The sequence below is a fragment of the Mus pahari genome, chromosome 6, assembly GCF_900095145.1.
Source record: "Mus pahari chromosome 6, PAHARI_EIJ_v1.1, whole genome shotgun sequence".
Taxonomy (NCBI): domain Eukaryota; kingdom Metazoa; phylum Chordata; class Mammalia; order Rodentia; family Muridae; genus Mus; species Mus pahari.
Genome location: NC_034595.1, coordinates 56,064,844 through 56,088,736, shown reverse-complemented (window position 1 = coordinate 56,088,736; position 23,893 = coordinate 56,064,844). Strand labels below are relative to the sequence as shown.

General features: G+C 48.0%; 1 protein-coding gene across 1 annotated transcript in view; it reads right to left on the bottom strand.

Annotated features, from left to right (window-relative positions):
• Nucleotides 1–1,895: 1,895 nt before the first annotated feature.
• Plpp3 (phospholipid phosphatase 3) overlaps nucleotides 1,896–23,893 on the bottom strand; it is a 74,196-nt gene continuing 52,198 nt past the window's right edge. Inside the window, exons 5-6 of the mRNA XM_021200442.2 lie at nucleotides 13,602–13,778; nucleotides 1,896–2,152 (exon numbers count right to left, since the gene is read on the bottom strand). Of these exons, the coding sequence (XP_021056101.1) occupies nucleotides 2,027–2,152; nucleotides 13,602–13,778 (303 nt within the window). The 3' untranslated portion in view covers nucleotides 1,896–2,026. The remainder of the gene's footprint in view (nucleotides 2,153–13,601; nucleotides 13,779–23,893) is intronic.

The following is a 23,893-nucleotide window of genomic DNA, read 5'->3' as shown; positions in this document are numbered from 1 at the left end:
ATCGTTGGGGACCCACCGCTCCCACCTCCCCCATGAAAACACTGCAGAGTACAAAAGACCCTTTTAAGAGGCTGGAGATGAGAGTCAGCCTCCAGGATCGCTCTGCAAACAGGCTTCAGAGATGAAAGGACAGCTTCTCCATCCCGCCTCTGCCATGGCCACTAAACAATCAGGAGCTGGTGCCCCATTAAGGTAAGCCCACTCAGGAGACCCTGCAGCAACACCCCATCCTCCTTACCACAGACTCCAAAGAAACATCCTTTCAACAGCTCAGGCACCAGTGCCTTGGTTAGTTGTGTTATGAGCTTTTATTTAAAAAGCACATTTAATACATGTTTAGTTTCTCAGATACACATTTTTTTTTCACTTTGTATGCCACAGAAGTGTTTGAATATTATTCTCTTTACAAAACGGAACCTTACAAAAATACTGACAATTTAATGTTTTTATACAGTTTTTTTCCTCTAGTTGCAGTTATTTCATTGTAAAACAATGGCTACCACAGAACTATGATATCTTTAGTTGAGATTAAAAAAAAAAAAACAAAAAAACAAAGAAACAAAGAACTCAATGCTCCTTTAAGCAGCTAATGTAAATAACACAGGTCGAGACACAGTTTATAATCATAGTGGATATAACTAAAACTGTTTCAGAAATAATATCTTACATAGTTAACTTTTAATGTTTTATACAATATTTATATAATATTTATATATAAAATCATAGCTTGCTATATGTTGAAATGAAAGGACGGAGTCTGGGAGGGTATGGATGTGGTCAATCCAGATGGTTACATGTAGCCCTTTGAAAGATTTGAAAAGCACTTCTTCTTTTCCTTCTTCTTTTCCTTGGAGGTTCAGTAGAAGGGTCCTTGTCTACTGTCTAGAGGGGGACCTTGCTTGGAAGGACACTTGTGGATGGATGAGGAAAACTCTCTACACAGATTTAACCCATGTGTTCTGCCCAGCAGAACCCACCAAGCACTGCCCCGGGGGTCAACCCCAGGACAATAGTGCTCTACACAGCAAGATCAACTCCTGCAAAGACCCTTGGGGCCCCCTTATCTTGAAGGGTAGCCTTTTGAGCATGAGACCGTCTGCTACTCTGGCTCTCTCTGATCCCAAGGAGCCAAAATGTTGGTTTATTTATTTATTTATTTATTTATTTTCATTCTGCCCTTTCCCTCCCTCCCTGTCTCTTTACTGAGGCTCTTTCAATCAGCCAAAGATTGACCAGGCCTGTGCATCCCTGGCCCTCACATGAAATCCTGGTCGGCACCCAGCAAGGATCTCAAGGGGGAAATTGCAGTAACCAAAGTCTACGGGTTTCTACACGTGCAAGTGCTTGGTGATTGACCCTGCAATGGCAGTTCCTCGTCACAGTGTGGTGTGTGAGAAGACACCCTATGTGGCTTCTGAACTTGTGCTATTTGTGAAGTTCACTCTTCCACAAAGGGTCTCCTAATCTCTAAAAGTGAGGGGCTGTGGTTGTTAGCCTGGGGATGGGGAGATGACAGACGCCTCAGGACTTGGGGGTTGAGATTCAGGATCTGATCACTCGACTGAAAAATTGTGTGCTCATTCCTGGCATTTCGAGGCACAAAAACTTCCTTGAATCAAAGTCACAGTAGGGTGGACAGAGGGGCTGGTTCGAGCCTTGTGTGCTACATAAGAGCTCCAGCTGTTCTGGCCTGGGATTTCTCGGGTCACAAAAGATGACCACAGCCTCTGCTCAATTATTCTAGTGTTTTGCTCCTGACAAGCCCGTGCTCACTAGAACATGAACACTTAACCAGCTGCACAGCCAGCACTCAGGACTCCGGCACTGTTGTCTCCACACAGGCAAACAACCCATTTTGGAAGGCCACAAGATAAGGCTTTTTTTTTTTTTTTTCCTTTAAATGTTTTCAAAATCCATCGGGCAAAAAGCTTTTCCCTACATTCTACTGTCTGATGAGATCCGGAGAGCAGCAGGAACGTGCCGTCAAGCAGTCGCTTCAGAGAAAGCGCTCTGGAGGCCGCAGCACCTACACCATGTTATGGTGATTGTTCCTGTCGATGATGTCAACGGGAGACAGGATCTCCCTCCTGATTGCAGGGGCGGGCAGTGAGAGGGTCGTCTTAGTCTTGAAGAGGTCGGACACGAAGAACACCTAGGGCACGAATCAAGAGATCCAAGTCAGTAAATGCCTAGTGTGGCCCAGGAACAGGCAACAAACACAGATGGTTGGCAAAGAGGGCCCGAATCTCAGCTTTTTAACTGGGGGAGGTCATACAGCAATCACGGTGCAGACAGGGAAACTGAGGCAATGACTCGCCTGGGCTATGAAAGAGCAGACCATACTTTTATAGACTTTTAATCAGTGCTTCGAATCTGCAGCTTAACATTTCTGATTTCTCAAGGTCTACGCGTCATGGCGGGTAAGTTCCACAGAAGGGACGTGCTCACAACTGCTCAGCTTTTAATCCACACTCCTTTCCTTTTTCTGACGAAGGAATCCAGAGTGAGACCAAAGGTGAGATGGGCCAGTGCAAACACTGATCTTCAGAGCCGAGAAAGGAGAAGAATCACGGCGAGCATATTTCCCCCGAAAGCCCTATGATATCAACCATTCGAGAAGAGGGATGGGGGGGGGGGGAGTCCAGAAGCCTGGGTCTTGACACCGAGAGTCAGCAACTTAATGGGGAGAGAGGTCAGTGGACAAACCTCCTGCCCTCATTCCCAGCATTCTTCTCCCTCCCCAGCATGTGACCTTGCTGAGTCTTTCTCATAACGATTGGGAAACATTCACAAAACACCCACTTGCAAGATGGCTCAGCTGTGGTTGCTGTCGGAGAGAAGCTTCTGATGAAAGAGTCAAGAACCTGATGAGCTACTGGAGCAAGAAGGGTTGGCTTCCCATCAGGGAGCAAAGTCAATATGCAGATTTGGCAACAGACAGGGGTTTATGCGAAATAACCCATCGTGATTGGTAGCTGTCCGTAGTTTTAATAGGAAATACACATCTGGATTCATACTGGGATTGAAATACATAAAGATCCTGGCTGGGGACACAGCTCAGTGGTGCCTATCTAGCAGTCATGAAGCCTAATAGCCTGATCTGTCACAGACAGACAGACAGACACACACACACACAGGTTTCTGTGTCCTTCAGCTTTCTGAGCTGCAGCTGTTTTTGCATTGCCTACTGTGACACGGGCACTGTGACTTCATTCTGACCACTTACTATGGAAAAGCAGTTCTTAATTAGAATTTGCTAAACAAAATCTCTAGCAGCCAGGCCCTGGCAACAGTTTGGCCTTGGACTCTTTGCTGAACTATCCTTCTTGTATTTCTACCCACCATGGGGCAGATACAGGACAGTTCCTCTCCCAAACCATCATTTTCTCAATCGATGGGGCTCATGCCCACCATGCATTAATATTTCTGTTTCCTGAGTGGTCTCAAAACGCTTGTACTGTCTGGAGTAAAGTTCAATAAGATGTATCTTTTCTTTTTTCTTTCCTTTTTTTTAAAAAAAGATTTATTCATTTATATGTATATGAATACACTGTTGCTGTCTTCAGACATACTAGAAGAGGGCATCGGATCCTATTACACATGGTTGTGAGCCACCATGTGGTTGCTGGGAATTGAACTCAGGACCTCTGGGAGAGCAGTCAGTGCTCTTAACCTCTAAGCCAGCTCTCCTGCCCCAAGATGTGTCTTTTCTTAGTGCTCTGGACTGGAGCATGGTTACTGGAGCTAGACTAAACCTGGTGTTCTCATGTTTGCAAAGATTTGCTTCCTGTGGTTACCCCAGATCCTTATTACATTGCCTATAGAGCTTGGTTTCTGTGTAGACATCAGGTACTCAATATGTGTGTGTTGTTATTGTTGTTGAATTTATCAAATGCTCTCTATTTCTGGGAAGCAAGCACTGTAGCTTGGGACCGCAGTGCATACACAACTGAACACTGTTTGAGGTGGGGGTAAGAGCACATACTCAAAAGCCACAAACACCCAGTCAGATGATACCATGCCAACTTGAGCCAGACCCAGCAGCATCCTGCCTAGCGCTGCACTTTGCCTTGGGCATCACTTGAGGCTACACAAACACTTTTTGGGGAATCAGGAAGCACGATCTTGTCAAGACTCAAACAGGGTTCGATCTTCCTGATGTCTGAACAGTGGAACCCAGAGAGAACCATTTAGAAGACTCTTGGTTTGGAGCATCCACTTCCTGCTGAAGATTCTCCACCCAGAAAGGGAAGCCAAAGGGCCAGTTTGGGAAGGCTCTGCCCAGATTCAGATCTGTGTCTGGACCACAAGAAAAAGTCACTTCCAACTGATAGCCCTGCTCCACTGCTCCTCTGCTGCCTCCAAGAATGAACGAGAAGTCTCAACAAGTGAAAAACATGAGATTCTCCCACAAAGCCAACCCCCCAAAGAAGGGGTCTAGATCACACTGCCTAGAGCACTTGCCTTCGATTTCATTCTGATTCTTGGAATTTTATGAATTACCAATTTTGAGAGGAAAGAATGAATACAATCAATAAACACTCATTAAACTCCTAGTATGTGTTAAGTCCCAGCAGAACATTAAGACTGAGTTCTTTGCTCTCCGGGAGCTCAGAGAGCAATGGGGTGGGGGCGGGGGTGGGGGATGAGCCAGGTAAATAGCCAACTATATAATACTGTGGTTAAAAAAAAAAAAAAAAGAATATACTTTATACTTTATCTATTTACTCTGTGTCCATGTGTACGAGCATGTGCATATTGCAGCAAACATGTTGAGACCAAGGGACAACTTGTAGGAGCTGGTTCTCTCTGGGTCCTGGGTATCACACTGAGCTTGTTATGTCAGGTGGCAGGTTCCTCTATCAGCTGAGGGGCTCACGGGCTCCCATAACGCTCTGTTTTAAGGACGATAATAGAAGGGAGCACAGAGAATGTAGCGTTTAACTCAGGCATGATGGGCTGAGAATGGGCCTTGGATGCGGGCTCCGTGGATGGAGGCCATTTGAGCTTGGCTTTGAAGGCTCAGGGGGTTGGTGGACGGGGCGAATGGCAGCAAAGCTATCACAGGCAGAGATCACAGCCCGCAAAGACTCAGAAGTTAAAGCCAGAATGTTTAGGAATTGAAGGAAGGTCAGTAGGGCTAAGGCAGGGAGGTCAATGAGGCTGGGAAGAAGAGGGTCCAGTCTTTGGGCATATTGAGACATCTTTTGAGTCTAGAAATCACTGTGAAGTGAAGCATCACCACATTGGAAGATGGGGCATCTAAGGTGCTAGTAGGTCAGGCAGTGTGACTGAAGAAGGACTGCAGTGTCTAGGAGGGGCAGTGAAGACAAGGAGGTGGATTCTGAGGGTGGAATTCCAGCTGACAGAGGTGTGGGTGTGGACTTCGGGAGAAGCAATGGCTTTCTTCTAGTTCTGTTTCAACTCCATCAACCTCAGCACTGGTTATCATGAAAACTCTTAAAATTGGCGTGATTCTGTTGGGCTCCAGCCTTCTAATATCTTGGCTTCCCAAGGTATTGTTTTAGGGAAGTGATTCTGACCTACTGCTAAGTTCCGATGTTTGGCCATTCTGCGATCGGATGCAAGGGCGGAAGATGGTTTACTTACACAAACACCCTGGACAATATCACCCTTCCTCCAGCAGCAAGACTACACACAAACAAGGAGGCTCTAGGAATCCCACTCACACGATGAGGAGATAAGAAGCTCACAGTGTGAGGCCCTCTGCAATGCCTGCACTGTACTGCTCTCTGGCCACTGCCTACCTGTCTCTTACTTCCTCCTATCCTACCAGAGGTACTGGTCAGAAAGCTTTACTCTTTGAAGTAAATGGACTTGTGTCTCAAATCCAAGCCTTGCCATTACTGGGGACACAATACCTAGCTCGGGAGTTACAGGGTACAAATGTGGGACAGTGCCTGATGGCAGGGGAGAAACTGAGTGTCAGCCATCATCAGTGGCTGGCGCATTCACTGCCTAGTTATATAAAAATTACTTATTTTCTCTGTGGGAAGGCAAGAAAGAACTAGGTAAAGAAGAAAGGTAGGTGCAGCAATATATGTCTTCAAACTCAACACTCAGAAGACTGAGGCAGGAGGATCAAGTTTAAAGCCAGTTTCTGCTATGTATGTAACAAAACAATATCTCGTGTGTGTGTGTGTGTGTGTATACATATATACATATGAGACTCATATACACATATGTACGCAAATACATACATGAGAGAGAGCGCACACGCGAGTCTGCATGTGCAGGCTCCAGCTGGTTACAGAGCCGAGTAGACAGGAGCTTTCTGTGAGGTAGATAGGATCTACTTGCAAAGGCCTACAATTTCTAGAGCTATCTTGAGGAGTGAGTCAGCATACTGGCAAAAGTCTGTTTTTGATGTCTCATCATGAATCTTCGCCTGCTGTGGAAGAGATGCCAGCCACCCCTCAAGGGCACACACAGCCCCATCCTGCTGGGATGTTGCCTAGCACGAGATCACTAAGGCCCATGCAGACCAGAACCCAGAAGTCGGTCCTCAGCCCAGCTTCTGCCTCCACAGCAGTGGGTGCCTTAGTCAGCGAACGTTGCAAGGGCGTTCGGCTCGGAGCACATAGTGACAGCAAACTTGACTTGCAGTGCTCAGGAATCCTTGAAGGTTTCAACTCTCCAGACTATGTAAGCGAGCCCCTTGAAGATAGGAATCACACCGACTACACAGTGAGACTTTCAGAAACCCCACCGCGTCCCCATACCAGCATGGGACAGATAACATAAAAGCAGGAGAATTTTAGAATCTCAGATGCAAAGGAAAACAAGAGTTGTCTGGTCAGGGATTTTGCCAAGTGCAGTCCTTTAACCCTCCTGTTTCAGAATCACCTGGACACTTCTCAAGATGTCTGAGGATCTGTGAGTGGCCTGGAATGTGCACTTTACCCAACATTGTGGCAATCTGTGGTATAGACTAAAGCTAAGAGAACAGCAGTGGACAGTATGGGAGGGGGATGGAGGGGCTCAAACCCTCCACCTGCCATCCTTAGGGCCTCGAAGCTTGTATCCTTGACATAGTAGCTCCTTCAACTCCACGCTGGGATCCACCACAACCTCTCCCACCAGAGCTGCCCCCACCTCTCATTGGCCCCTCATTCTGTACAGTTAATCACCTTCCATTTTGCTGTTATAACACAGGCTTTGATGTGTGGTTCTTTAAATGCTCTCTCATGCTTCCCTTTCTAGACTGTGAGCTACTCCAAGACAAGAAGCTGTGATGAGTCATTAGTGCCCAGAAGTTGCAGCCCTCGATAGAAGCTGGCCGCCTCCCGGGTGACTGCAGACACCAGAGCTGCCCCTCTGCCTACACTGGCAGAAGTGTGCCTTGGCCTAGGGATTTCCTTTCAGGTTTCTAGTGTTCCACACAGAGCTGTCTCTCAGATTGAGTAGAGAATCTTCCTTGGAGAAGAAAGCTCCAGGAACTGACGCACCCTCATGGCCTAGTAACAGTAAGTACCGTATAACAAACGACAAAGTGTTTGGCAGCCTAGTCTTTTGACTCCAGGGGAGTTACTCAACTCATAGTCATTGCTTTTTAACCTCAATAAAAGGCTTTCGGTGGCTGCTGGCACCAGGAATTTGCCAGTGCCTGTGTTAGCCTGGTGCATCTGAGAGGGACCATGATGGGCTAGGAGCATGTTGCTGTGTGATGCTCAGCTGGCAATTACAACCTGTTTCTCTTGATGCAGTACAGAATTGAACATTGTTTTCTAATCACCCACTCGCCTTGTATTTGTGTACAACAGGTACTTAAACAACAACAACAACAACAACAACAACAACAAACAGGACTGGAGAGATGGCTCAACAGTTAAGAGCACTTGCTGTTTGTCTGGGCACCCATAATTGCCCCCCCAGTTCCAGGGGGATCTGACACCCTCTCTTGTCCTCTCAGGGTACCAGGCACCCATGTAGTACACAACATACATGCAAGCAAAATACTCATACACATAAAATAAACCTTAAAAGTAAAGGGGAGGGAGGGAGGGAGGGAGGGAGGGAGGGAGGGAGGGAGAGAGAGAGAGAGAGAGAGAGAGAGAGAGAGAGAGAGAGAGAGAGAGCACACTTGCTCTCTCTTGCAAAAGGGCAGAGTGGTTTTTGGCCCTCACACCTGTGCCCATCCAGTGGCCTCGCTCATGTCCAAGTCAGCTCCCACCATACCACCGTCTAGCCCTTAGTAAGTTACAAGAGCAGCTATAGGTCACTACCAGCATTTAAAAAGATAAAATAGAAAACGTTAGACAGGACCTGCCAACATGCCCACTAGCCAGCAGCAAGGTACAACTGCCTCCTCGGGGTTTCAACGTTATCTCCTCCCTCCCAGCAAAGGAACAAAAAAAGAAAAAGAGAGATTCTTAATGCACTTTGCAAACTATGGAGTGCTGTAAAGATTCTATTACCATCTCCTGATTTATGCCTTGGCTTCCTTTCCCTGCCACATCTACTTTCTTGCCGACCTGACAGTTGGGGAACTGGGTAGTGAGGTCAGCTTTGGGCATCACTGTCAGACTTTTGCTCAGGGGATGTGGGTGTTATTTCTTCCATTCCTCTGGACTCTGGCAACACTGGAATGAATCCAGAGGGAGCAGGTAGGAATCTCCTACTACAAGAGGAAGAAGTCTTACAAATTCCAGGGGCAGAACGAAAGCTTGGTACTGCTGTTTTAGCCCCTGAGACAACACAGTGACCTGGAATTGGTTCTGACTCGGTGTGGACTTGGGCGTGTGCTGGGCTCTCCTCACTGAGTTTCCTCTCACTAGGGCTGTCGTGGCCCAGCTCTTCCTCACGTGAGCATTCTTGCCCCTCACTCTTCCCAAGGTCACTGCTCTGGGGCAGAGACAAAGAACGCCCTCGCCCTTCCCTGCATCCTGGAGGAAGATAGTAGGCACAAAAGAGCAACTGCTAGTGGGGCGCCACACCCCCAGGAAGAGAAAACCAGGAAAGACTGCTGTGTGTTTATAAAACTTGGGAGCAGCTGCTTCCTCTGCAGAACCCATAGCCATGGGGGCCTGGCCCTCCCCTGACCCCTCTCAGTGCCCCCCTAATTTACCATCTGTTAGAGGGTCAGTAAGGAGGTGACCAGATATGCAAGTTGTCACCAGACAGGAAACCAACCGATGTCCGCCCCTCTGTCCCACTGCCTGGCTGAATCCAGGTAGAGGTTTGAATCTTTGGTAGGGAGAGCTGCAGAGCTGTGCAGGTAGGAAGAGCAAGGGTTTGTACAGCAGCATTTGGCTCTGTCTGTCCTTCTGTCTGTTCTGTGCACCTGGAGGTCTAGTCTCTGCAAATGAAAGATAACGCCTGTGTGTCTCCTCTTCTGGCTCTGGGTGTGTCTGGGCTGTGGCTTTCTGCTTAGTTCTTCTGTTCCCATCCTGCAAAGGCGTGTCTTGGTGTGCTGTCCTGCCTGAGTTCTAGCATCTGTGCTGAGTCCAAGGCACTGTGTAGACCACGTTTCATCAGGTTCCAGAGTCTTCCCTTTCTGGAAAGCCTTCAGTGAGCGAGCAAACTGAACCCATGCTCCCTGGGCACACCACTTTTGCCTAGACAAATCTGCTCGCTGTGAAAAAGCCAACCTCCCCAGACTTGGATGAAAGTGCTGGCTCTCAGCCTGCTGTCCACGGCCATGTAGGAGCTAAACCATGATTAGGGTAACATACTGAACCACTGCTGGGCTTAAGGGTGATCCCCAAATTTAGGATATGTTTGGGGAGATTGCTCCACCCGAAAGAGCAGGCCCAGCTTGAGTACACAGACACTGTTCCACAGAATAACCTCTGTGTGCAAAAAAAGATGGACAGGCTGCAAGGCTTCCAAGCTGGCAGATAAAGAGCCAAGGCTCAGAGGAGAAATCCCACCCAAGGCCACACCCAATTCATCATTCATGATTGCCCCAATGTTGATCAACCACGGATGGATGTCAGCTATGACACCAGGCACCCAGAATAACCACAAGACTAAGCTATGGATTCTGGTGTTAAGGCATTGGCAATCTAGTTGATCAGACAGACACATGAGCAGGTAAAGGGCAGAAGAGGCCACAGCCATGGTTGAGCAAAGCCCTGGGAACACTAAATGAAAGCTGGGCAGTTCTAGCTTCAGGGACTGGGGAAGGTGTGGCGAGATGAACACTGGTCTCTCAAATGTATCCAGAAGCCACTCTCCAGACCTGTAATACTACCTCACACCTGACTAAATAGACTTTGCTGATGAGATTAAGGTATGGCCATGGAAATGGACACATGACTGCGGGTTATAAATGCAATCACAAGCCTGAGGAGGAGCGGGCAGGGGGAGAGGCCATACACCAGGGAACACAGGTAGCTATAAAAGGCAAGAAAATGCTCCATTTGGCCTCTTCATGGAACACAGCCTTTTCTACACCTTGATTGTGGCCTGGAGAGACTCAGTTTTGATTCCTGAGTCCTGGGACTTAAACATCTGTACTGTAGGTTAGGCTCACTTGTTACAGCAGCTATGAGTGATGCATACAAGAGGGTTCACCAGAGATGAACTGGACTGTGCTCTATCAGGAGCAGGAAGCTATCTAGAGCAAGGACTCTGTCATAAAATAAGAAGCTTGGCATTTCTGCAGGTGAGAGAAAGGGGATGGGAGGTCTTAGAGTGTTGGCTTCGTGTCAGACTGTTAAGAGTCACCTCTGGCTTCTATACATTTTCTCTGTGTGCCTTAATCCCTGACTCCTGTGTTCTCATCTTCAATGAAAACAGTTGCTACAGTGAACAATCCACAGGCATTAGCGAGCCCACACCTCCACTTGAGCCACCAGAGGCCACACAGGCTTGGCAGGAGAGGTTTTCTGGCAGAGGGGGAAATGGATTCTGAGCACCCTGTGGCCTAAGTGTTATGTGCTGTATCTCTCTGGAACCTTCTGACCCAGGAAGATGTCATTAAGAACCTTGACTACATGGTGGCACCCACCTTTAATCTCAGCACTCAGGAGACAGAGGCAGGTGGATCTCCATGAGTTTGAGTTTGAGGCCAGCCCGGTCTACATAATGTTTGAGTTCCAGGCCAGACGTGGTTACATAGTGGGATCCTGTCTCAAAAATACAATAATATTAAAGAAATAGATATCACAAATGTACTGCATTCGTAAGTGAGAAGAACACTTGTTTTCCTCAGGACTTGCTGATCTACCTCTATCATATGGCATAAACAGAGCAGAGGTGGGGCACTACAGCCCAGAACACTAAGGCTCCACTGCACGTGAGAGCTGACAGAGCTGAGACCCTACCAGGCAAACAGATGCCCTCCATCCTTCCAAGCCAGTCTGGGGCCTGGACATTCAGTGTCCTCATCAGACACCTCCTTGAGGACCAGCCTCTGTGACTCAGTGCAGTAGCTGGAGTTCAGTGTCTATCTTCTTGTAATCAAAACCAGGACCACGCCATCGGGCATCTCTGGGTGGGAAAGAACACGCTGGCTTCCTTTGTCCCTGCTGAGCATTCCCAAACTCTCACACTGAGCAGCCGGCCACAGCTTCCAGAGACTTCTCTGCCCGGGCCTGTCAGATGGTTTAAGCAAAACAAATCCCTCGGGGATAGTGGGACCAGGAGGTCCTGGCTGTGTACCAGGTGGAGTTTGGTATCTAAAGAAAAGCGATCAATGAGACCGGAGCCCCTGTCACCCCATGTTGACAGGTCAAAGGGCAAAAGACAGGGTATGACTTCTGTCACCTCTTCCCAAACTGTCTCCTTGGTGAAAAGAAAACTTCAGACTCAAGAGGCTAACTGGATCAGCCCAAGGCTTGGGAAGGCCCCTACAAAACACTTCAATGACACTCTTTAAAAAAAAAAAAAAAAAAACAGCTGTCTACACAGTTTCTGTCTGAGGTAGCTCAGGCTGGCCTGGTGTCTGGTGCCCCTTCCCCCAGTGCCAAGCACAGAGGGCATTGGCTGTGAGTCAGTCTCAGAGCAGCAGCTCCTTGGCCTTGGGGGACCAAAGTCATCTCTCCAAGTCTGGGTTGCCTCATCTCTGCAGTGGCGCCATGTGCCTAAAAGAAGTCACAGGGCAAAGTATGCAGGGAGGTGCCAGGCAACAGTGGGCGCTCTACAGACTCTGGGTTCAACTTCTCAGGCCAGTGTGCTAGAGCCAGACAGGATAAAGGCAAACCCGCAGATTTCCTTCTAGAAAAGAAGCTTTTATTCTCCCGAACTCTGTCTAACCGCTCACGGCCAGAGCCCCAGACTTGTAGCATGAAAGAGAGGAAGGCTGGGAACGATCCCCACACCTTTGAATTGTTTAAGTTGGGGGTAAGGGAGACTTCAATGAGGGCAGTGGCCCACTCTCACAAGAAGATGCCCAGAAGCAGGTCCCATGGGCTGCCCTCCTGCTGAGAGCAAAGCCCAAGAGGGTACAGGCAGCAAAGAGTTACCCTTCTGTGCAAATACCCACCCCACCCCCACTGCCATCACATATGACAGGGCCGGGCACCAGGGCACAAGCTGGAGGGTGACAACTGTTCTGGGTAACAATTGGTTGCCCTAATTTGCTTTCTCTTCTGGAGAGTAAAGACACACACACACACACACACACACACACACACACACACAGAGAGAGAGAGAGAGAGAGAGAGAGAGAGAGAGAGAGAGAGAGAGAGAATATGAATAAGAGAGCACTGAAGACAGTCATCATCAAAACAGCCAGGCGTCCTACACCTAGGTAGGTCAGGTGCTTCTTTCACCAGTGTCTACACTGAGCACCCTCACCATCATCTCTGTGTTGCTGACCATACTGTGTACAACCTTTGCTGAGCTGCTGAGGCCCCATATGTCCAATGCAGTCCTACACTGCCCTCGGGACTTCCTATGGGACTGGACTGAGCACCTTGAAGAAGGGCTCAAGAAAGCTTACTACCAAAGTTTGTACAGAGCAGCATCTGGAATATGGGAAAGAGGCAGGAAAGGCAGGGAGATGGAGGCTCGGGGAAGTGGAAAGCCCCATACCACCTTAATTGGGAATTAGGGTGAAACATGTAAAAAAATAATCTCTCTGTGTTGGGGGGAACCAACAAGTGTCCACCCCAAGTCCAGTCTCTATGGAGTTTTGATGATATGCAAGGGCCTGGGCCAGGGGTGGGCTCCTCCTTCAGCAAACCTCTGGTTCTCCAGTTGACATAGACCAAGGTTCCCAGACATCACAGAAGAGTGTAGAGATTTCTCAGTAACAGCCACCGACTAACTAGTGTGCCACCAAAGCAGGCTGTTGTCAGGGGACTGTCATTCTGCAGGCACTCACATGCATGCTTGTGCAACTTTCCAGTCTACTGTGGTCACATACACATACATGAGTGGACAATGTCTAAGCTGCCTTCTGATCACAGCATTCTACAAGGCAAAACTTGTGCTCACCGAGAAGAGGATTCACAGAACCTATCAAACGATTGCCATCTACTGATGGGATCCTGGAGCCTGAGGCTCTTGGGACACTAAGAAGAGACTACTAGGAATGAAGATTCAACAGCTTTAGTCACTGGGCTGGAAACATTTAACAGGCAATCAACAGTTCAGCTCTGTATGAGTGCCAAGGACAAAGGGCTACTTACTATGCAGCAGGCCACCAGAGCTCCTTGGGCAAATCCTGCCAGGACATCGCTAGGATGATGTTTGTAGTCAGACACCCGTGACAATCCCGTGTAGAAGGCCATCATGAGCAATGTGAACTGCAGGAGGGGGCGGAGCAGCCGGGCCCCGCGCCAGGTGAAGCGGGCCTGGAGGTAGAGCTGAAGGGAAGAGAGAAAAGACACTCTCAATGACTTCTCACTCACAGACCACTAGGCCAGTGTGCTCTACATTCCTGCCAAATGGAACCATCTAGATGTGGTGTAGTATACTGTGTACAGAGCTCTTAACTTGGACATGACAACCCATGGGGAAATGCTGATCTTTAGTTTTTATAGCATAAAATTTTGATTTTTTTTTTTGGTTTTTCGAGACAGGGTTTCTCTGTATAGCCCTGGCTGTCCTGGAACTCACTTTGTAGACCAGGCTGGCCTTGAACTCAGAAATCTGCCTGCCTCTGCCTCCCGAGTGCTGGGATTAAAGGCATGTGCCACCATGCCCAGCAAAATTTTGATTTTAAGAGATGAGCTAAGGAGACCCGAGTAAGATAGCACCCATGAATGTGTTTTTTTTTAACATACTGCTAGGCACACAGTAAGCATTTAATAAATGTGACTTTCCCCTTACCCTATGGATCTATATTAGCGAACAGTAACCAAGGCTAGCAAAAGCTTTGTTGTGGAATTGATGACAATTTACTTTACACATTTGTGAGTTTTCTTGGGGATTATGGCTGCCTAGTCCCTAGGGACCAGCCGGCCACTGAAAAAGCACAGACATACCAATGAGGCTTTGAGTATGCTGCGCTGACGCTCTCAACAAGGGCATCTTTCTGCTTTGACAGAAAGCAACTCTATCCAAGAAGTTTCCAAGTCACCAGTAGGAACCTGGATTCTGAATGATCAAAAGGAGGAAATGTAAACCAGCCAGGCGGTGCCAGAGAACTCTCAAGGGAAGGTTGACAGATACTGCACTGGGTAGGGAAGAAGAGTAAACCTGAAGAAAAATGGAAGAAAAAGACAAGGGAAAAAAAAAAATACAACTCAGACACCACCTCTGGCCCAAGGAAAATTGAAATGACGTCAGCAGGGTATTGTCCCCTCTGGAGTTATCTCGCTAGAGCTTCCGCTTTAACCTCTGGGCACGACCTACTTCCCAGGTTCCTGTGGGAACTTGGGAAATGAGGGGGAAGAATCAAGAGGAACAAGGGGGAACTTCCGTCTACAAATCAAAGTAGGGAGAGGCCAGGACAAGGAAGAGCAGGAGGAGGGCCTGCTAGGCACAAGGCAGACCTGAGGTGGGGGCACAAGGCAGACCTGAGGTGGGGGCACAAGGCAGACCTGAGGTGGGGGCACAAGGCAGACCTGAGGTGGGGGCAAAGGCAGACCTGAGGTGGGGGCACAAGGCAGACCTGAGGTGGGGGCACAAGGCAGACCTGAGGTGGGGGCAAAGGCCAGACCTCCCTTCCAGAGACAATGGGGCACTTTTCTCTTGGTGGTCAGGAAGCAGAAAGGCAAGAGCCAGGGAGCCTGGCTGAGGGGACAGAGAGAGGATCCCAGAGCACTTAGCTATGCAGGAGCCCTTAACTACTCACAGAAAACAGCAGGTGGCTCTGCCATTATTTCAACCCAATGAATGTACTAGGAAAAAAAAATCTAAAAACTAGTAAAACTAGTAAGAATGCACTGTTGTTGGCTGCTAGTTCTTTTTCTCTTTTTAAATCAATGGCTTTCTCATTTATCAGCAATAACCAGTTAAAAATCAAAAAGCAAAAAATTAAAAAACAACAATAAGACACCCCACACACCAGCACCCCAAAGGCAAAGACAATGCATACAAATGAATGTACCCAAAACTTCATGAAATCAGGGGCATAAAGGACACTTGGAATAGAGAGTTAGAGTCTTCATTTATAAGAACAATGGGTGTATAAATTCAAGTAGAATTTAATGCACATTCTAGAATACCTGGAGAATAAACCTAGAAATTTCATTCTCAAGGAAAAAAATCCCAAAGAGCAGACCCATGGATGGGCATATGCTATGGCAGGTGTTAATGACAAAGAGATGGGAAGGCACTTCCACTCAGTGTGCAGTTATGGGCACAGTAAGTGTAGAGTGATGTTTTGAACAGACACCATTAAAGGAGGTAGAGGGTGGCTAGGGTCATTGCCAAAAGCAAAGGATGCTCGACTTGAACCATAAAGATAGAAGACGTTTTAATGGAAGTTAAGGGAGACTGCTGGGGGCTGTGACTGCATAGGATATGCAGAGAACTATGTCTGAGAGGGCCTAGGGGCTCAGACTAGGGAACCTGCCTTCTGCTAGGCAGGTCACACTCTCTTGAGCTATACCCCATGCAATACTAAGGGTCTTATTACAAGACTGGAGAACGCACTATACCAAGTCCTTAATATAAAATTATCAAAGGCTTTGAGTCCTTTGGGGGAAAGACCCACTTAAGTTGAAATTACTTATTTTAGAGAGAATATCTACCTATTAAAGGAACGAGGCATTGACAATTATGAAAATTGGTTTTAAGTAAAGCACTCAGTTTGATGAAAAACTAATCTAGATGCTTTGTAAGGAGTATAGGCAGGGCTAGGTTACCATAGGCACTGTAAATGTCAGAGTGACTCTAAAGCCTTTGGCCATGGGCTACTCCCTGTTTATGCTGCAATACTTTGATATAATGAACCAAAAGATCCTGCCTTTAGCCCAGCATGGTATCTACAGTCCAAGCAGACAGCCCAGGCAAGGAGATTGCGAGTTTGAGACCTGCCTGGCCTATAGTGTCTCTCTCACTATAGGGGTGGGAATGGTCTCTCAACAACCCAAAACAAGTTTAAGGAAGAATGGACACTCTGGGTACCCACTCAGGTTTGCCTTCTTTGGCTACTCTTGGTGATGGACAGAAAGAACACAGGTTTTAATCAGAAAGCCCCCAGGAGCCTCTGTTTCCTCTCAGGTGAAGGAAAACAATAACCATTGCCTGAGAAGCAGCAGTACGGTTGTGGGCTACACAGAGGGCACGGCACAGCATACAACTCAGTAAGTACAAGCTTTGATTCTTATAAATAAAACACTTAATTAAAAAAGAATAAATCTTTAGAATGCAAAAAAGATTTTATTCTTGCCAGGCAGTGGTAGTGCATGTCTTTAATCCCAGCACTTGGGAGACAGAGGCAGGCAGATTTCAGAGTTTGAGGCCAGCCTGGTCTACAGAGTGAGTTCCAGGTTAGCCAGGGCTACACAGAGAAACCCTGCCTTGGTGAGGAGGGGTTGGGGGGGGGCAGGATTTTATTCTTTAACCACTTTTCTTTAAGTAGCTCTAAGTCAGTTTCCTTCACTGAAAAAAAATCTACAGACCTTGGAAAGCGCTCGTGCAGAATCCCACCCTTTCCTTGCTTGCTGCCTGCCCACTTAGGTCACAGGCCTTGGAAGCCAGGGTGGGGCAGAGGAAGGGTGGGTTTCCCAACCGGACGAGGCTACATCTCCTCTGCCACTGACTCAGAAGCTTCAGGCTGGGGCTCCAGAAAAGAAACACCTCATAGAGGAGCGGAACTCAGGGAGGAGACAGGCATCAGGAAGAGAGGAAGGCAGTGCTTGTGAATGAGAGTGGAGTATTGGCCATGGGAAAAGAATTCCTCACAGGGACTGGGACTGACAGCCAGCACTGCCTCCACATCCATCAGGAACTGGAACCCTGTGGAGCAACGGGCTCGTGGTCAGGGATGACCCTGATGACCACGATGGGGACACTCCTTCCTTTGCCTTGACATATGGGTTATTCAATGACCGTGACAATCTTTCCAAAACCAATAAATTACTAAAGACCGACCTTGTGCAGCGACCTTCCACTCAGAGGACGCTTTTGATCTGAGGGTAGTCAGGCAATGGCAGGAGGCAGGTGGCTTTGTGGTACCCCTACCAGCTCTACCACGGGATGGATGGGATCTTCCCGGTGCTTAGCCCAGTTCACAAGAGCCAACCCAGGACTGTGGTTCTGGTCTCGAGAGGTTCTCTATCCTGGAGCTTAGGGGCAGTGAGGAATTCTGGAGGCTCCCCTAGTTCCCAGTTCAGGGTACAGGTCCAAGCTACCCAAGAGGACAGTAAACCTTGCTGGCATGGCGCTGCTAAGCGTGCCTATGATCCTGAGTCAAAAGAGACTTCCCCAGTATCAGGGAGAGCCTGAAGGAGCTTCAGCAAGGACCTCAGCACTCCAAAACAACAACAACAACAACAACAACAACAACAACAACAGTAACAACAATCAATGTTGCATAGGAAAGGACTGAGGGGAGCTGAACAAAACCAGTTAGTTACCCTGATCACATCCAACCTGCTCCTGACATCTGGTCCTGCCTGTGTTTCCTTCTCTTTGTGAAGGGTTCTGAGCTGAAGAACTTGGTGCTCAGAACCCAGAGGCTAAGCATTACTGGGGACGCTGTGATGGACACCGTGCAAGAGCGCAGCTCTGCAGTGAGAACGAGACTCCACATGTGAGCCTGGCTGGGCCATCCTGCTTTTCTGAAGTCCCATTCCCATATTGAGCCCGAGAGCCGCTCATTTTTTTTTTGTTGTTGTTGTTAAAAATGCTGCAAGTGTGCATCATGTTCAAAAACTGGAAAGACATATTATCGATTAAATTTGTTTTGTTGCTAAAAGTGACAGAAGTGACGATAAGTCACTGTGCTAAGTGCTGGTGCTAAGATTGTGCTTCCAGTGGCTAAGCCAGAGCTGACTGCTGGTTAGGGGTGTGGGGAGGATTACAGTAAAAGGCATGTGTCTGCCTCCCCTCCCCAGGGGAATACACATGGAACCCTGGCATCCATATCATACTCCAAAAATGGAGCTCTCGACCCGGTCCTAGCTTCAAAACTGGGATCCTGCAGAGTTGGAATTCCTTATACAAGATCTCCTTATACTGAGTTCCAGCCTGGTGCTGTCTACCTGGGTGTGAGCCTGCAGGGTGTGAGCCCTGCTCTCAGCCTCTCTAATTCTTGCTAAGTCATTTGTGTTGCACACTGTGATTTGCATACTGGAGAAACAGGTCCGTACAGTCCTCTCCCTTCCTTTCCATTGCTCTTGGGACAGGTGGTTTAAGAGAGGAAAGGCAGTTTGTCCTCCTCAGGTTCCTAGCTCACCCCTTCCTGAGAGGCAGGATAGGTCAGCCACACCCAGAGCGAGAGGCTTTCCTGCTCTCCGGTCTCCGGCTTGGCTACCTCCTGGCCCTGGCCTCTTGTGCTTGGCAGAAGGCCACATGATGTAAACCAGAGTTTCCCTCCGTAGAGTTATTATTTAACTGCTTGGAAGACAAAAGATTTTTTTTTTTTTTTTTTTTTTACCTGACCCTTTCTTCCTTTCCAGGAAATCAAATCTCATTTTCCATCATTATCAAGGGGGAAGGAAAGGAAGTGACCACTGTGCCAAGCACTGAGGTAGACAGTGAGCTAGGTGCTTAGTTACCTGCAACCGCCACAATCATCACGACAGCTGGACATCAGGATGTTATGGCACGGATGAAGAGACTGGCACAGAAGAGGCCATGTCGCTCAAGGCAATAGGGAGCTTTTGAATCTGTGATATAACCCAAGGGTCGCTGGTCTCTACAGGAAATTTACTACTTGACACCGAGTCTTGGTTTTCTTTTTCTTTTTCTTTTTTTTAATATTTATTTATTTATCTATTTATTTAATGTATTTGAGAACACTGTAGCTGTCTTCAGACACACCAGAAGAGGGCATCTGATCCCATTACAGATGGTTGTGAGCCACCATGTGGTTGCTGGGAATTGAACTCAGGACCTCTGGAAGAGCAGTCAGTACTCTTAACCGCTGAACCATTACTCTAGCCCAAGTCTTAAACTTATCTCTTCAGGAGGGAGAGAGGGAGGGAGGGAGGGGAGGGAGAGGGAGAGGGAGGGGGAGAGAGAGAGAGAGAGAGAGAGAGAGAGAGAGAGAGAGAGAGAGAGAGATCATCCCAAGGAGTGATCCAGTTGTCATCTGGGACAAGCTCTGGGGGCTCCAGGTTCCTCTACCTCACCCGGCTCACTTGCTGATACACACTCACATCTCAAAGGCAGACACATCATCTGTCTAAGTGAGTGGAAGGCACAGGCCTGGGCGTCCCTGAGCTCATCAGCAGAGCTTATGGAAACTCTGGACTCCATCCACCCCCAGCCTGAATTGGGGAGCTTCGCCGACTCTGTCACAACTATATGATTTTATGCTTTTTCTCCTCAAAATTACGAGCATTTTTGGTGGTTCCAGGTGCTCACACGGGTCCTGGCTCACAAGTGCTCACAAATCGGTAGATGAATAGACAGATGGAATGAAGAGGAAAGGAAAAACATCTGGTACAGTGGTTTGCGCACCCCTCCTCCCCAAACAGCAATCATGTTCCAATGAGAAGTTGGAACATGTTCTCCCAGGATCTGTGGGAATGCCTCAAGGGCACCCCAGACCCTATGCTCTGGGATTCCAAACACTGAACAAAACCTCAATGACTAATAGCCACAGCCTGGAGAATGTGGCCATCAGAGGTCAGCCACTTCCCTGTTTCCTTGGTACCCAACAGATCCTGTGACATATAAACAGTTCTCATGGGGCAGTACAGAAAAACCCAATGGGTAAAGAGTTCAGCAAAGGGGCTGGTGAGATGGCTCAGTGGGTAAGAGCACCTGACTGCTCTTCCGAAGGTCCGGAGTTCAAATCCCAGCAACCACATGGTGGCTCACAACCACCCGTAACAAGATCTGATGCCCTCTTCTAGAGTACTTANAAAAAAAAAAAAAAAAAAGAAGAGTTCAGCAAAGAGGCTGAAGCGTTGTCCCTAGGCCACATGGGCTCTTGATAATCTAACAAGTCCATAAGTAGGATTCATTGGAATACAAAAGACTATTGAACTGTGACCATCAAATGTCCTGAGGGTCATCCAACACTCGTTCATTCATCAACCATTCACTGAACTCTAGTTAAGGATGTGAAGGGGCACAGGAAGGGCTAGGATGAGGCTGTCTCGTTTAAGCAGGGTAGTCAGGGAGGGCTTCTCTGAGAAGGACACCTAAAAAATGTAAAGGACAAGGTGCTGCCTTGCAGGGAAGAGCCTGGATACAAACCTGCTGCAGCCTGTATGCACTGCAGAAGGGAAAGGTGGGGCTTGTGATCCCAGAGCTTAGTGATCAGCTATCACGTGTGCTCTCTAACCCCCCCCCAACCCCCCCACTGCAGGACTGCACGGGACACCTGACGCTCTGGAGGCAGGAGGCGCAGTGTGTGCTTCTATGTACTGTGGGTTTCCCTGGTTCCTCCTGATCTCACTGGATCCACCGCACCATGATTCCAAACAGCCTTAATAAACCACTCATCTCCCCAGCCCAAGGGGTCATGCTATCACCTCTGCTTTCCTGGCCCTCTGTCTGAACTGTGTGATCAAGCCTAATGGAGCTCCATCTCCCCACTCCTATCACGGCACTTGGTGCACAACAGGAGCTCACTAAATATTTGCGGAATGCTGAATGGGAAAGGCCCAGGTCTGAGCCCTCAGAGGAGCCCTAGAGGGTATCAAAGAATCTGCTACCACAGTGGAGATACCAGGTGAGCTACAAAAATTGGTGTCTGTCCTCCTAGTGTTGCTGTTTTATCCAGATAACTACAATGTCCTCATACCCCGATGATGGAGGCAAAGGGCCAATCTAGATGTGGTCCCCTGGGACACAGGCCAAGGCCCAGAGGTATGTGCTGTTGCTTTGTTTGTTTATTAGCATCTGCATCAATCTCTAACATCCTTAACCTTGTCCTTAAGCTTCCGTGCCCAGAGATAATTTGGGGTTTGGGCCATGGTTTTTTCTTAGCCATCCATTTTGCAAATCCAAATGCAATTTGGAGTGCCCTTCAAAGCTACGGAAGCTGCAGTGGATGACTGAAGCTGACAGGCCCACAGTGGGGATGCTTGGTGTGTCTCATCAGCCCCTGTCTGTGAATACCATGGTTACACGGGCACAAGTTTGGCCCCCATGACTGCCCTTCCTCTTAGCACATAGAGGACTTTAAACTTCTTTAAAACATGCAGACTGAGAGAGTGGTGAACAGCATTGACTCCCACTCTTGCTTTCCTTTGTCAGATGGAGAAAGTAGGGCCAGATCAGAGTGGTGGCAACGAAGATACAGGTGACACTCTCCATTTTACAGATGAGTACACCGAGGCAAGTATCTCACTCATAGTTCACAACTTGTGATGGGCATCTGTGTGACTCTAGGGGCAAAAGCAGTCAAGCCCTGGGCTCAGCTGGTTCACCCATGATTCTCCCCAATGCTTCAGGAAAGCCACGGATCACGGGTTCTTAGAAAAGTTCAGGGTATATATGGGTAGGTCAGGATCCATGCCCAACCCTGGCACTTCCTGAAGTCCACCATAAAAGCACTGGGAGAGGCCTGAAGGGCTTGTCTAGCTGATCTCAGGATTCCCGTCCTCCCTCGGGTGTCGGGCTTCAAACTGCCTTGAGAAAGTTTTGCACGTGGGGCACTGGAAAAGCCTAGGATTTCTGTGAAATGCCACACGAAACCTAGTTCTGAAGAAAAATGGGGCTCTCGATTTCAGCCTTTTGCTTCCGAGGTTGCTTTAAGGCAGATAACTTGGTGTGCAGGGGGGCTCTCTGTGTCTATGTCTATGTGTGTGTTTCTGCATGTATGGTGCCTTCAAGGAATGAACATCGAATGTGTGCATTCTTGCGCTTGTTCCTAAGATCCTGTGGTGTGCGTGTAATCAGGTGGGGTGCGTGCATGAATGTGTGTGGTATGTGTGTGTATGTGTTCATATGTATGGGGACCTGCATGCACATATATGAAAATATACCAGGAGACAAGGGCTTAGCGTCAATCCATCCATTCATTCCTCACTCTCCTTTCTCTTTCTCTTTTTCTCTCATTTTCAGCTTCCCTTACTCCCTTCTCCAAGAAGTGTGAAGGCACAAATTTTCCCCTCCCTCAGAGAGATACAAATACATCTTCAATGACAATGAATTCCTCACTCAGACATCCTCTGTACAGACTCCCCCTTCTGTAACCACAGCTCCTGAAGGACCAAGGAGTGGAATAAGCACATCAAAGCAGGCAAGAAGGGCTGGCGTCTTCCCCTTCAGGTGGGATTGAAATGACGTCCAACGCTCACATGCCATAGGCTACTTTCTGTAAAGGTTTGGTTTCAGTTTTTTTGTAGCTAGCACAATAAGAAGGGGCCTCGGTGCCCACTGGGGATGGCTATCCTTCAAGCGCCTTCTCTGTTTTACTGGCTGCACAATGTCCTTATTAACTTCTCAGATTCGAGCCTGTTTCACAAACAAGATAATCAAAGTCAAGCCCCTAAGGTGCAGAGAGAGGAGGATGTTTTGTTGTGAGCTACAGACATAGTGCCTGGCACACAGCAGGACCCCCAAACCCACGCCCCAAACATGTCAGCGCACACCTTCTGGGTCACTGCAGAGGATACTCTATCCAGGAAAGGCTTCAAAAGAATTCGGAATTTTTCTCTTGGAATAAAATGAAGGGACATCAAGGGGCAAATGAACACATACAATTCTCCTAAGCACTTTTACAAAATACTGAAATTACATTTGTGAAATTGCTTCCAGCCCTGGTAAAATACACACAGGGAACAGAAACTCTTAAATATCTGCTAAATTATCCTTTCTAAGAGCAAAACAAAAAACAAGCAAAGGAAGAGCGGAGGGGAGTGCCCTGTGCGTGAGTAAGTGAGAATCCAGGTCGAATGATTTTATAGGTTGGGGCCCACCCTGTAGCATTGCATCCTGGGTAATGGGGAGCCAGAGGCCTCTGAACTTGGAAGGGGAAAAGCAAAACAAAACAAACTCTGTTGTTTTTTCCAATTCCTAATTATGTTTCTTAAGAAAGTTGAAATCGAAATGTTCTTTTTCCAAACAGCTTACGCTCTCCACGGCTACGTCTGACCTCTCCACCTTCTCGTGCTGAACTCTACTGGGCCAGCTGAGTGCAGGAAGTGCTTTTGCTGTGGCTCACAGAGTGAGGAAAAACAGGGAAGGCCATGTCTAACTGACGAAGGGGAGCAGAGCAGCCCGCTGTCCACCAGGCAGCTAGAGCAGAGGAGGCTGTCTATCCGCACTGTTGGGGCGTGTCCAAGGAAGCCAGCTGCCCTGGAAGAGCATCCTGTGAACCCTCATCGCATCTCTACCCCCAAGGAAAATGAACTCAGACACACTTCTTTCTGTCTCTGGATCCAGGAAATAGGAATATTGCGCT